The 11,777-nt window shown below is 41.0% G+C and overlaps 1 protein-coding gene across 1 annotated transcript; it reads right to left on the minus strand.

The window, feature by feature from the left end:
• Nucleotides 1–1,860: 1,860 nt before the first annotated feature.
• On the minus strand, nt 1,861–11,486 carry RNF4 (ring finger protein 4). The gene is made up of 8 exons (XM_053940355.1): nt 11,402–11,486; nt 11,076–11,151; nt 10,805–10,925; nt 9,998–10,077; nt 8,866–8,875; nt 7,576–7,741; nt 4,930–4,978; nt 1,861–4,601 (listed from the first exon to the last, which is right to left on the minus strand). The coding sequence occupies exons 2-8, from the start codon at nt 11,103–11,105 to the stop codon at nt 4,452–4,454; spliced, it is 606 nt and encodes a 201-aa protein (XP_053796330.1). The 5' UTR covers nt 11,106–11,151; nt 11,402–11,486; the 3' UTR covers nt 1,861–4,451.
• Nucleotides 11,487–11,777: the final 291 nt, after the last annotated feature.

Raw genomic sequence — 11,777 nt, forward strand, 5'->3', positions numbered from 1 at the left:
TTGTGGAGCAAAGCCTCTCTTCCCTCCCTTCCCCTCTCGGCCGAGCCGCCATTGCGCTCTCCGGGCCCGGGCCACAGCGCCCCCTGCAGGCGCGGGGGGATCAGCGCACCGGCCCTGCCCTGCCGGCCGTGCCCGGAACTGCGGCTGAAGGGCCCGGACTGGGCTCCTGGCTCGGCTTGGTGTTAATGCCAGAGCTGCTGTTCGTTTGCTTTGTTTTACATACTAGTAAATAACTTCTATTCCTATTTTCATGTCTTTGCCTGAGAGCCCCTTAATTTCAAAATTATAATAATTCAGAAGGAGGGGGTTTGCATTTTCCATTCCAAGGGAGGCTCTTGCCTTCCTTAGCAGACATCTATCTTTCAAACCAAGACAGATTTTGGTGCCCAACGTGAGGCATGAGGGCATCGAGAGAAAAAGGGTGAAAAAGGAATAGGTTCTTGCGTAACCTATTTTTTTGTGTGCTGGCTATAGAAACCTCGTTAGGTGGTGATGGCGGTGGCAGCAGTGGGAGGAAAGCCCCAGACCAGATATTCCTGTTTCTTTTACCTTCACAGAACTTTCAAAGATAAACTGTAGGAGGACTTAGGATTATACAAAGAATATGAAGCAGCTCTAAAGCATCTCATTGTTCACAGGCCCTAAGTCAACTGTAGAAACCACAATGAATTTGGTCTTTAGATGAAACACAAACAACCAAGCTGGATTTTACATCATCAGGCAATATTGACATAAAAAAAGATGAAGTATTTGGAGGTAAAACCATCCTCAGAAGCCCAAGTGCTCATCTGCATGCTCTTGACCCAGAGAACTGGATTTTCACAGAATATATGAAATTAGCATTCACTGCCAGTAAGTGTAGATCAGCCACTGGACCATGGTTCATACCCAGCTCCTCAGACCTGGTTTTCTATCTGGTTCATGTTTCATATCCACCCCTTCTGCTTTCCAAAACTGTGATACAAAATCAAACCCCAAGTGAGAACAGCTTTCTGCAGTTGCTGCATGCTTCATCCACCCAAAGTGCCAAATCTGGCTGCAAATCAGAGAGTAGATCCAATACTCCACCAGAAGCAGACCAAGGGCTTAACTGAAGCAGCAAGGACCCCCCATACCAACAGTCTCCTGTCCACACAGCCCTATGTTTAAAACATCTGACAGCTGTTGAACAGCAGATTATGTTATTGCATGATGGAGGTTGTCACTTTAATCCTGACTTGTAAAAAAAATCCACTATTACCAAATGTGGTGTAATAAGGCAAAGATAGTACAGCAGAAAGCAAAAAAGTTATAAGCTTATTTTAGGATAAAAGCAAAAGTGTAATGAAATAGCAAATTACTCACCAGCATTTGGAAAGGCAGCTACTCCATATGTGTACAATATAAAGAGTAAGAAAGAACAAAATACAATAAAAGCAACTAAGAGGCATAAGCCAAGACCTTCAGGAAACAGCATCTCTTTAGATTCTTTGGAGAAAAAGAATCAACTGAGCTTCATTGTGACTTCGAAACTACCCTGTGTCCAGTTCTCTCCTCAGCATTCCTCCTTGCCCTCTCTCCAGTGGCTGCTTCACATCCCGCAGGCAAAGGGACCCCCAGGGAGGTGGCCCAACACCTTCCCACCCTCTCCATTGATGCCTGGCACTGGCTACCAGGCTCCCCGCGCTCACAAGCCCACCTCTGCATCGCACCATTGCCCCTGCCCCAAGCAGGACTTCACCCTCACATCCCCACATCCCTCCTGCCCCAGGCAGTGCCTTTCTCCTTTGCCCCACACAACCCACACTGGTCCCAGCATCAGAAAAGTTTTGGCCTTCAGGATTATTTCCCCTCAGATAAATGACTCCAGCACAATGAAAAGAAGCACTTGTGATTGATCAATCCAATCATTTTATTTTCACCTGTTAAGAGAACCCTCTGCCTGCCAGCAGGGTTCAACATAGATGGGCAGACAGACTTGAATACAATTAAATACAGGAAAAATTGAAATATATACAACAAGACAGACATCTACTTAATATAAAGATTTTTTTCATTTTCTATGAGTTCTTGCCAATGTGAAATATTGCTGGAACTGAAATATATCAGACATTTTTTTCCCCCTTGAAGAAAAAAGCATGTAATGAATTTTCAATTTTTTTCCCATGTATTGAGACATATCCTTTTTGAGATGCACAAAATTTGTGGCACTTCACAGGGTACACAAAAGCTAAAAACTCTGTTATAGTTTATGATATCTAAATTTCAATTAGATCTATTTATTGAGACACTAACTCTAAAGTGGTATTTACATGGAGAAAGTTGTGCAAAATTACTTAGGCCATGGCTAATAGACTGTGAAAGATGCATGGTTAAGTGACTCACCCTCATCCTCAGCAGTAATCCCTTAAATCCTCTTCTGACTGTTCCTTTCACACAGCAGCCATCCCAGGAAAACCAGTCATAATTTTTTGTTTCTTTGTTAAGTTACCGGGACAAAGTAGCTTCCATGACCCCTGTGGGTCTCTACAGTTTTAAATGTTGGGCTGCTTCTCCTCACACAATTAATATTTTAAGCATTAACTCTCTGCTTCTGGGACACAACTGCAGCTATCACTGTCACCAGTGACAGCTGTAGTCCTTGCTTGTAGTTTATCTTACCCATGGGAGCGCACAGGAACCACCTGTAACTTTGTAGGAGTCACCCTATTGCCACAATACAGAAACTGCATATTCCTGCTAACAGCACTGAACCAAAGCCAGTCCAAACCAGGGTGGGGAAGGTACTGCATTTCTTCAGGCAGCCTTTATGTAACAAAACTCTCTATTACTATATACAGAAACATAGTAATTTAAAAAAAAAAGTCAACTTTGGGTTGCAAGGCAGCTTGAGACAGCTAATTTAGAAGAGCTTCTTTAATTAAAGGCTTCCTACAGATAAGGTCAGGTTTGCAAAGACACTTGTGATACCAACATTGACTAAACATACCCTTCAGTTGTGCTGCACCAGGGCACAGAATGGTTCTTATAATGGTTTCCATAAGCAACCAACTGCAGAGAGGTGGCCAAGTTTAATTCTGCAGTTTTTCATAGATGCACCTGCCACAGCTGTGGATCATAAACCACTGATTTCAATCATCTTGTCTACATCAACCTGTTTGTATCAGCTCACCCTGGATTCCAGATGAGCTTGGACATTTCAACTGTAAGTTTAAAACAGACATTTAGAACTTAGTCCTTCTAAGTGGAAAAAGTGACTGATAAGAGTGCATAAACTGGTGTATTCCTGCCTTCTCAGCTAGAGGAATTGTCTTTCCTAGGAGATACATCTGATTTCTTTTTTAAACTGCATAAAAAAAAACCAAACAACTGGACAACCCTCAGGGCAAAGGGGATTAAACTTTTCTCTAACTGGCTGTCAATATTGTTACTAAGCCCTTTTTAAAGCCTCCACTCCATAATGGCAGTACAGTTATTTAATTTTCAACCCTATTCACCAGGTTACATCCAGTTGGGTATCAGTGTAACAACTAGCAAGAACAGCAAAGAGAACATACTGAACTTAAAGCATTACACTGGGATCAGCTGATACAGAAAGAAGATCTGTAGGTAGTTTGGTATTCAGCATGCAGATGAATCTGCTTCTTGTTCTTCACTAGGAAGCCTAGAGAAGACTGTATTATTGACAGTTATTAGGAGAGAGTGTTACAGCACAAGTAAACTCAAGAGACCATCTCATCATGTGAGAAAATAAATTCAGTGTTGGGATTAAAATACAGGAATTCTTGGCAGCTGAAACAATCAGGAATTATTTTCACATTGTACATGCTGCAATGTGGCTGTGTACTTCGGATCTCATGGAGTTCATAAAAACATCTGCATGTTCAAATCTGCTCAAAACACTTGACTGCTGGTTAACAGCAGCTTACTTTATTGCATAACCTTTGTTGTCAATTTAAGACTGATTTATGAAAAAAACACCCTTCCGTACAGTACTCACTCTACTTGGGCAAAGATGATATGCAAGAAAGCAAGAGTCATGAGCTTCTTACAGGATGAAAAAAAGGCGTAATGAAATTGTGAACTGCTAATCTGTCTTCTGAAAGGAAACTATTTCATATCTGTATGTGAAGGTAGGAATAATTAATAGAGTAAGAAAAACCAAAATATTCATACTCCCTCATTTAAGCATTAAAAAAAAAGTAGAAGGAAATGGATTAACTGCTTCCTTCCTGGTCTAGGTTGCTGATCTAGTTTAGACACAGTCATCAATGTAGCATGATAACCAGGAACATAACAAGAAGCAACTTGGACCATAAAAAAAGCTGTCTAGATATGTTCAAGTTGGTCTCCAAAAAATCCAGTTTTATTTGGATTTGTGCACAACCTGCTGCTCTTTAAATCTTCAGAGCACTGAAAATATAACATTTCCTCCAAAATCCAGTTGAGTCTGTCCTGAGAAATAAAGGTACTCATATATAAATGGGATGATACTGTCTGTGAGTGAGTTTCTTCCTGCAGGTTGGGCAAGAGTTGGCATTCCTAAGGGAATCACGGAGGCATTGACTGCAGAAGACATGGCCACATTTTGTTGACACAATCAGTCGTCCACTTTGCACAATCTGGAAGAAAAAAAACCACAAAAGGTATTAGAAGTAAAGAATTCAACTTTGCTGGTCTACTGCCATCACACAAACAGGACTTAGAACATCTGGAATTGTCCTTTACTCTTAGAATAGTAAGGAACCTGAAGATCTTCCAGTGCCATCCTGCTACCCCCACCACCAAGAAGTGACTTAGACTGACAAGTTACATGAGCTTCAAAGCAAGCTCTGTGCTTCAAGCCAGCTCTCTGTAACATCCCACATCAGCCAAATGAGTTGTACACTCCCCCTCTGCCCCCTTCTTCCTCACACAGCATATAAATGATGACAACATGTGGATCCTTACCTCTGAGTAGACATCCATGCAAATTGGACAGCTAACAGTACCAGACGGCCTTGTGGTACAGAGAACAGAACAAGAAAGAACATGCAGCCATTAATTTCACTGCACATCAAGGGTTACCCACACACAAAATGTCACGTCATCATCTGAGTACACCATGAGGCATTTTTTTTCAAGGTTCCTGTGTACCTTTAACTCCTCAGTTTGTGGCGTGTAATAACAAGACTGGATCTCTCTGTCCTAAAGGAAAGGTTTTCCCTAGGGGGATGATGCACTCAGTCACCCAGGTCTAGCACAAGAACTCACAGCAGTCTCTTGTTCTGTTCAGCACTAATCTCCAACAGCTCATCAATGACAGCTCTGTAAAAAAAGCACCGAGCTGTGCCTTGGGAACAAGTCATTCTAGAAACGGAAGAGGCTGTCAGAAATTCCAAAATCCCCTGCTCTACATTAGCAACAGCCCAGTAACACAGGCAATCCAAGAACTCCTCCTTATAAAATGTAGGTCAGGAGCACATTAACACGAGGAAATACACAACCCCAAATTTCCAGTTCCAAGGCAGAAAGACCAACTCAGTGTCTGTTACCGAGCTGTGGTTACACACGAGCCTCTGCTGCCTTCAGCCTCCAGGACAGCAGTACTGCACACACACTTAGCAACAGACACAGCTCAGCTGCCTAGGGAACATGTCCCAGCCTAAGGGCTGAATAATATCAGCTAGCAGAAACAAAAAGAGCTTCCTGACACTTTTCTTTACAAACTGATCTCTAGTTTAAACCTTCAGAACTCTTTACCTAAACACTTGGCTTTCTTGGGTCACTGCCCATGCTGAACCACAGTTTGTAATTTATTAATCAAACAGCCAAAGAAAGCATGAGATGGCCTTTATCCCATTATCTTAAATTCAAGGAGGGAGCACTACTAACAACTACCCCTAGTTTCACCTACAGAATTTAACTCCACTAAATTCTCCCATTTTTACTCCTCAAATTCTTGAGGCACCAGCTATAACACTTCAGTAACAGATTTTAGTAACAATGATGACAATCTTAGAAGGATGAAGTGTCCAACACTACAGATGGCTCTGGCAATCCCCAGCACCAGGAAGGACTCTTTTGTCAATGTTAAACACTGCAGCACTGAGTTCTTTCAGCCTTACCTATACAGACCAGGAAGGTGCAATCTTTAACAGAGAAGGCTGAAGGAACAAACTATTACCTTTTTATATTATCCAATTAGTGGTATTTATTCTCTAAAGCACTTAACAACCAATATTTAAACATTTACAACTCCATTGGCAAAGCACATTATGGATTAGAATAACAATAGGACTTTTTGGTGTCATATTTATGACCTGGCACCAAAAGCTACATATACAAGTTCTCTCTTACACTGCTTTTCAGTAATCCAAAAGGCTCAAAGCACATCAGCTTCATTTAACCCTGTATTTCCCCTGCTCCTCACAAAAAAAATTAAAAGAAATTTATTCCACAATTCTTATGTCCTTCTGATGCCTTGGAGAGGCTACCTAGAGGAGAGGCTAGACAAAGTTGAAAGAACAAAGTAGGTATTTATTAAAAGGCCTTCAAAGGATATACCTTGGGCAGTACAAAGCCTCACAGAGGCCACACCCAAGATGGACAACAGTCACAAGTTTCTCAGCTGGATATAAGTTTGGTCTATTTGCATATCAGAGGTTAATTGTCCAATTATAGTTTCAGGTAATGAAGTCACATTCCCCTGGTTTGCTTCCCCCTGATTAATTTTTGTTTACACTTTTCGGGGCCCGAAGCAAATGGGGCAACCTTGGCTCCCAGGCCCAGAAGGATTGTTTAGTCTGACCAAAATGGGAAGAAAGCATTCTAACTAGCATTCTATATAGACTTCAAAGTTATACACTAATGCAGTACAGAATCTGAAAAATACAAAAGCTAAAAACTTAAGGCATCACTTCAACTTGCCTAGTCACATAGACACTGGATTTCCTCAGCCGAACACACTGAAGCAGGATTTACTCTTTCTCTGCAGTATGGGGTCTTTACTGATTCAAACAGCAAGATTCCCATCCCAGATGCAAACATATCAGGCCTCCATGACATCCATGGGAGAGAACAAGAATTGACCATAAGAGCATGACCTCCAGGATCACCTTGCAAGTATACCTTGGGAAGCACAGTGGCTTCTTTGAGAAAGGCAGCAATCAGCACAGTATGTAAAAAAAGCAGGGAAAGCATTAAGTGTTTTTACTGGAATTTGCCAGTCTGCTGCCTGCCAGTCTTGTGATACCAAACCTCATGGACACCAACAGAAGTATTTTATATCTAACATAACTACTGGAGCTTTGTAGGAAAATGAAATGCGACACATTATGAGCTCTGGCCTGTGACTAATTCCCACTTCCTTGCCATACCCCACACTCATCTTTAAGGCTGTATACAAAGCTGTAGATCTGTTTTGGGCTGGCTTTTCATCCTAAAGTGAAAATGGTATCATTTGACTATCATGTCACATGGGATGTCATACTCATTAAAAGAGGGAACTGAGAAAGTGAAGGCTTCAAAGGAAGTCAGGTGATAACATACAACTCAGTCCTGTCAGTCTCAAAAGAAGCACAACTCCATGTTTGGTAGCTCATGAGGCATACGTACTTTGAACTTGCAGTTTCCTCTTCCAGTGGTCCCAGCTCTCGAGATGCTTTGTCAGCCACATAGACATCATTATCTCTCGTTTCATCTTCATCATCACTACTCAGTACACAGCTGTCTGCCTGTCGCTGGCTTCTTAGTCTCAGATTTCTCCTTTGTCGTTGGTTCTCTGTAATTTAATTTTGTTAAGTTAGCTATACTATTATCTCTCTTCCTGGAACTATCATTGAAATGCAAGATTAGACCATATTCAGCTGGGTTAAAAGCAGTCTTAAACAAACTAGTTTCCAAATATTAAGGCTGAACATGTCCAGACACTGTGAATATTCTGCTACATACTGACACAAATAATTTGATCTCTTCACCCTACAAACAGCTGAAATTTAATCTTGAAGATCCTCAGTGTCACACTGAGGAATTCCATGTAATTACACTACCTGTGAATTAATCTCGCCTATAAAGGGAAGACACTTCTCCCAATCCTCACTGACAGAAACTGCTACGATCCTATGTTGAGGAACTGCAACAATTGCTGTGATTTGGAAGAGAGAGGACTGAACACAAGTTTATCTCTGCAACTCCAGTATCCACGTAGAAATAATCAAGCTACTAAACAATGACACGAAGTCACAAAATTGAAACCACTTCCTGCCTAAGTGTTCAGCTACAACTTTTATTGCAAGCATTTTTCACTTACTCTTTCTTCATTCAGAGCACAGAACAGATTACATTCTAGATAAGCAGCTGACAACATACAATACATCTCAATAATGCAATTAGAACTACATCTGAAAGATGTAAAAGATGAACTTCTTTAGACCTTGTAACTATTTTAACATCTAAAGTAGAAAAAGAAGTTAATATTTCTCACTGCAAAATTTGAGGCATGTAAGACTAGTGCATACCATGAGCACAAATCACTGTCTTTAGTTCCTTTACTGCAATACGGGTTAAACAAAACTTCTGACTTTTTTTTTCATTCACAACCAATATATTCCAGTGCTAATTAAAATTACCGTCAACTCGGGGCTTAAAGAAATTCTGTCTTTAGAAAATAAGAGAAAGTATTTAGAGCACCTTTTGATATATTTTATTTCAGATACTTTAAACAAGCTCTGATACTAACTAACAGAGACTGGATTCATTCTCCAAGGCACTGGCCAGATGCTTTAGCAATGTCCTTGGCCTTTTGCAGTTTCAATAAATGCTGCTCAAATTAACTGGAAAAGGCAGAAAAAAAATAATTATTACATTTAGGAGAATTCCGTTATCAATTTTAAAATGTCAACTCACCTTCAACAATCTTGCAGCAATACACATGGGAAGGGAGAGAAAAGAAAATACAATTAGACTTTGTTGTGCACCCCTGGTCTTACATACCAAGACCAGGTAGGCACAGCAGTTCCAACAAAACAAGCTAAGAATGACAGGCTATTACTCTTATTTTGATTATGACTATTAAAAGTAGTATATTAAATGCTTCACTGTAAACAACTATGTGGATGCTGATGGTTCTGCTCCCACAGCTCCAAAGGGGTAGCAATAGAAGCAACTTTTCAAACCACCTGAACCCACTCCTTCCTGCTCTCCCATTTCAGTTCCATGGTTTAGGGTTTCAGGTGATTCTTTCCCTCTTTCTCCTCAAACAGGCCAGTTCAGCACTGATATCCATAAACACTTCATATTACAGCAGCTGCTGAAGAAAAAGAAACCAAATCCCCGTTGCTTGTTTCTGTTTGGCACAGCAGCAGTGGCATCCCAAAACTGAGGGGATAAACAACACAGTCAGCTGGATCAAAGACTATTCTAGCTGTCAAAAGAGCAGAAAAAAAATAAGGTTTTTGTAAAGACTTCTGGGAGCATTAACCTGAACTTATCTTACTTACTCTTCTTTCCCTTGGCATTTTCTTTAAATCATTGGCCTATAGGAGTATTAGAAAAAAATCTTCACCAAGATTTGTCAAACACTGCAAGGGGCTGCCCAGGGCAGCCCAGTGGCATTGGCCTGAAATCACCCCTGGAGATATTTCTGAGACACGCAGATGTGGTGCTTATGGACGTGGCTTGGCTGTGGACTTGGTGGTGCTGGTGAATGGTTGGACTTGATCTTAGAGGTCCTTTCCAACCCAACAATTCTATGATTCTATCTTTGATATATCTAGAAAAGAGTCAACTATCAACTGCATCTCTATGTTACATTACTTATGACTAATCTATATAAACTCCAGATTCTGGAACAAAAACTCTATCACTAACTGCAAGTACACCTCCAGAGCAGCTTCTTTGTTAACTGTAACACAAGCCCTTCAGGCCCTGACAAGCCAAGTCTGAACTTAAAACTTACCCTTAAAGTCAGATTCTATCAGGCAATACATGAGAAAACTAATTTGACTTTATTTAGGCAAGTGTGCTATTCACTACTTACCACAATGGAATCATTGTGAGTTAGATCAACAACTACAGGATCAGAAGATTCACATGTGAGATCTACTACTTCTTCACCAGCTGAAAAACAAAGTTAGAATCGAGGTCAGAGATTGCAGAGGAGGAAAACTGCCTGCCACTGTGCAACAGCCTAAAATTCAACCATCTCCTGTCCATCTCTTCAGGAATGAGTCCAACATTTCACTCAAGCTTTGCCCTCAGCAATCCACAGAGAGCTTTACCAGCCCTGTCTTCAGCAAGCTGAAATGCAAAAGAGCAGCTAAGCTCCTCACACAGTTCTGTCAGATGACAACAGGAACAGACAATTCATCTGATGGGAGAATGTTTATCACACAGAAATATAGCATGAATCATATAGGATATAATAGTACTGTGCTGTGCATATTCCCTTGAGGGATTTGGCACAATTAATGATAAAAAGTTTTCCTTATCTTCTTTAAAACTGGGAGTTTCAAAATTTAGTTTGTCACTCTGCATAGCAGCAGCTGCTGTAACTCCCATCTCATCTGAATAGACATGCAGATGTTTGAGCAGCTCTTGAGGACTTTTTCTGTGCAACTGATCTATCACTAGTGGCAAATGCATTGTAGCTCAGTAACAAACCAAACCAGTTTTCAGTAGGCTTGTTGTTTAGCCATGCCATAGTGTGTGCCACTAGGCACTTCCTAAAATCATGTTTCCCTTCTTCTCCAGTAAACGGCCTAGAAACCGGCAAAAGCACATGTTCAGTTGGACCCAAACCCTCCAGAAGCACTTTCTGTTCTTATCACTTCAAAAGAAAGCTTACCACTTTCTTCAAGTTCTATTGGCTCTGCTTCTGAAGCCATTTCAGCAGTAGAAGCCATGAGCCTGCTTCTTTTTCGAGCTTGCCTAGAATTAACTGTTCCTCCACGGCGCTTCCGTTGAGTCTAAGAGAGAACAAAGACTTAGCATTTTCTGTGCAAGCAATATTAACATAGCCCTCAATTTTGCAACACCATTGAAAGCACACAAGGGTACAGAAAACACTCCTGTAATGGCTGTAGTAGTCATCAAAAGGTGGCATGGGTTATTCTTACCTGAATCAATTCCAGCAAAGGAAAAAACATCAGCTCAGATCCAGATCTCTTACCAGCTGCCTCACCAAGAAAAAGCCTATCATGATGGTTTGCAAATGAGAAACTAGTTCAGAGTTTATCAGGTTTTGCTGACCTGACATTGTAAGCATTTCTGTATTACTGCTAGCACCTAGAGTGATTAAAAATCTTTACTGAACTTACATGAAGATTCAATATACTTATGTTCCTGTGTATTAGCTACACAGGAATACTCTTATAACAGTTTGCAGAAATACAGTGGAAAATGTTTCAAGAATCAGGTTTGCACTGAGTAGCAAAATACTTACTGTGCTCATACTGTTTCTTGATCTAAAACCACTGAAAAAGAGGTACAAACACCAAAAAAGTAATGGCAAGGAAGCTACAGCTATAATTTCCTTAGATTCCTTTAAGCAGCTCACTGATAAAAACTCCAGGTTTCTGAAGATCAGAGGATGATGTTCTTCCAAATCTATCAAAGAGAAGAGAGAAGGTTACCTGTCTGCAGTGCCTGTACTCTCCAATACCCCCTGCTCCAAGATTCCCATTCCTGAGCCACCAGTTTCTGCCCAAAGCCAGAGGGGAGGGAAGTCTCCAAGTTGAGTATGTGAGCCTCAGACACCTGCAGCTGGGCCTGAAGCCTCAGTCATTCTCACCCATGAACTAAAAACCTGGAAAAGTGAG

This window comes from Vidua chalybeata, chromosome 4 (genome assembly GCF_026979565.1).
Source record: "Vidua chalybeata isolate OUT-0048 chromosome 4, bVidCha1 merged haplotype, whole genome shotgun sequence".
NCBI classification, from domain to species: domain Eukaryota; kingdom Metazoa; phylum Chordata; class Aves; order Passeriformes; family Viduidae; genus Vidua; species Vidua chalybeata.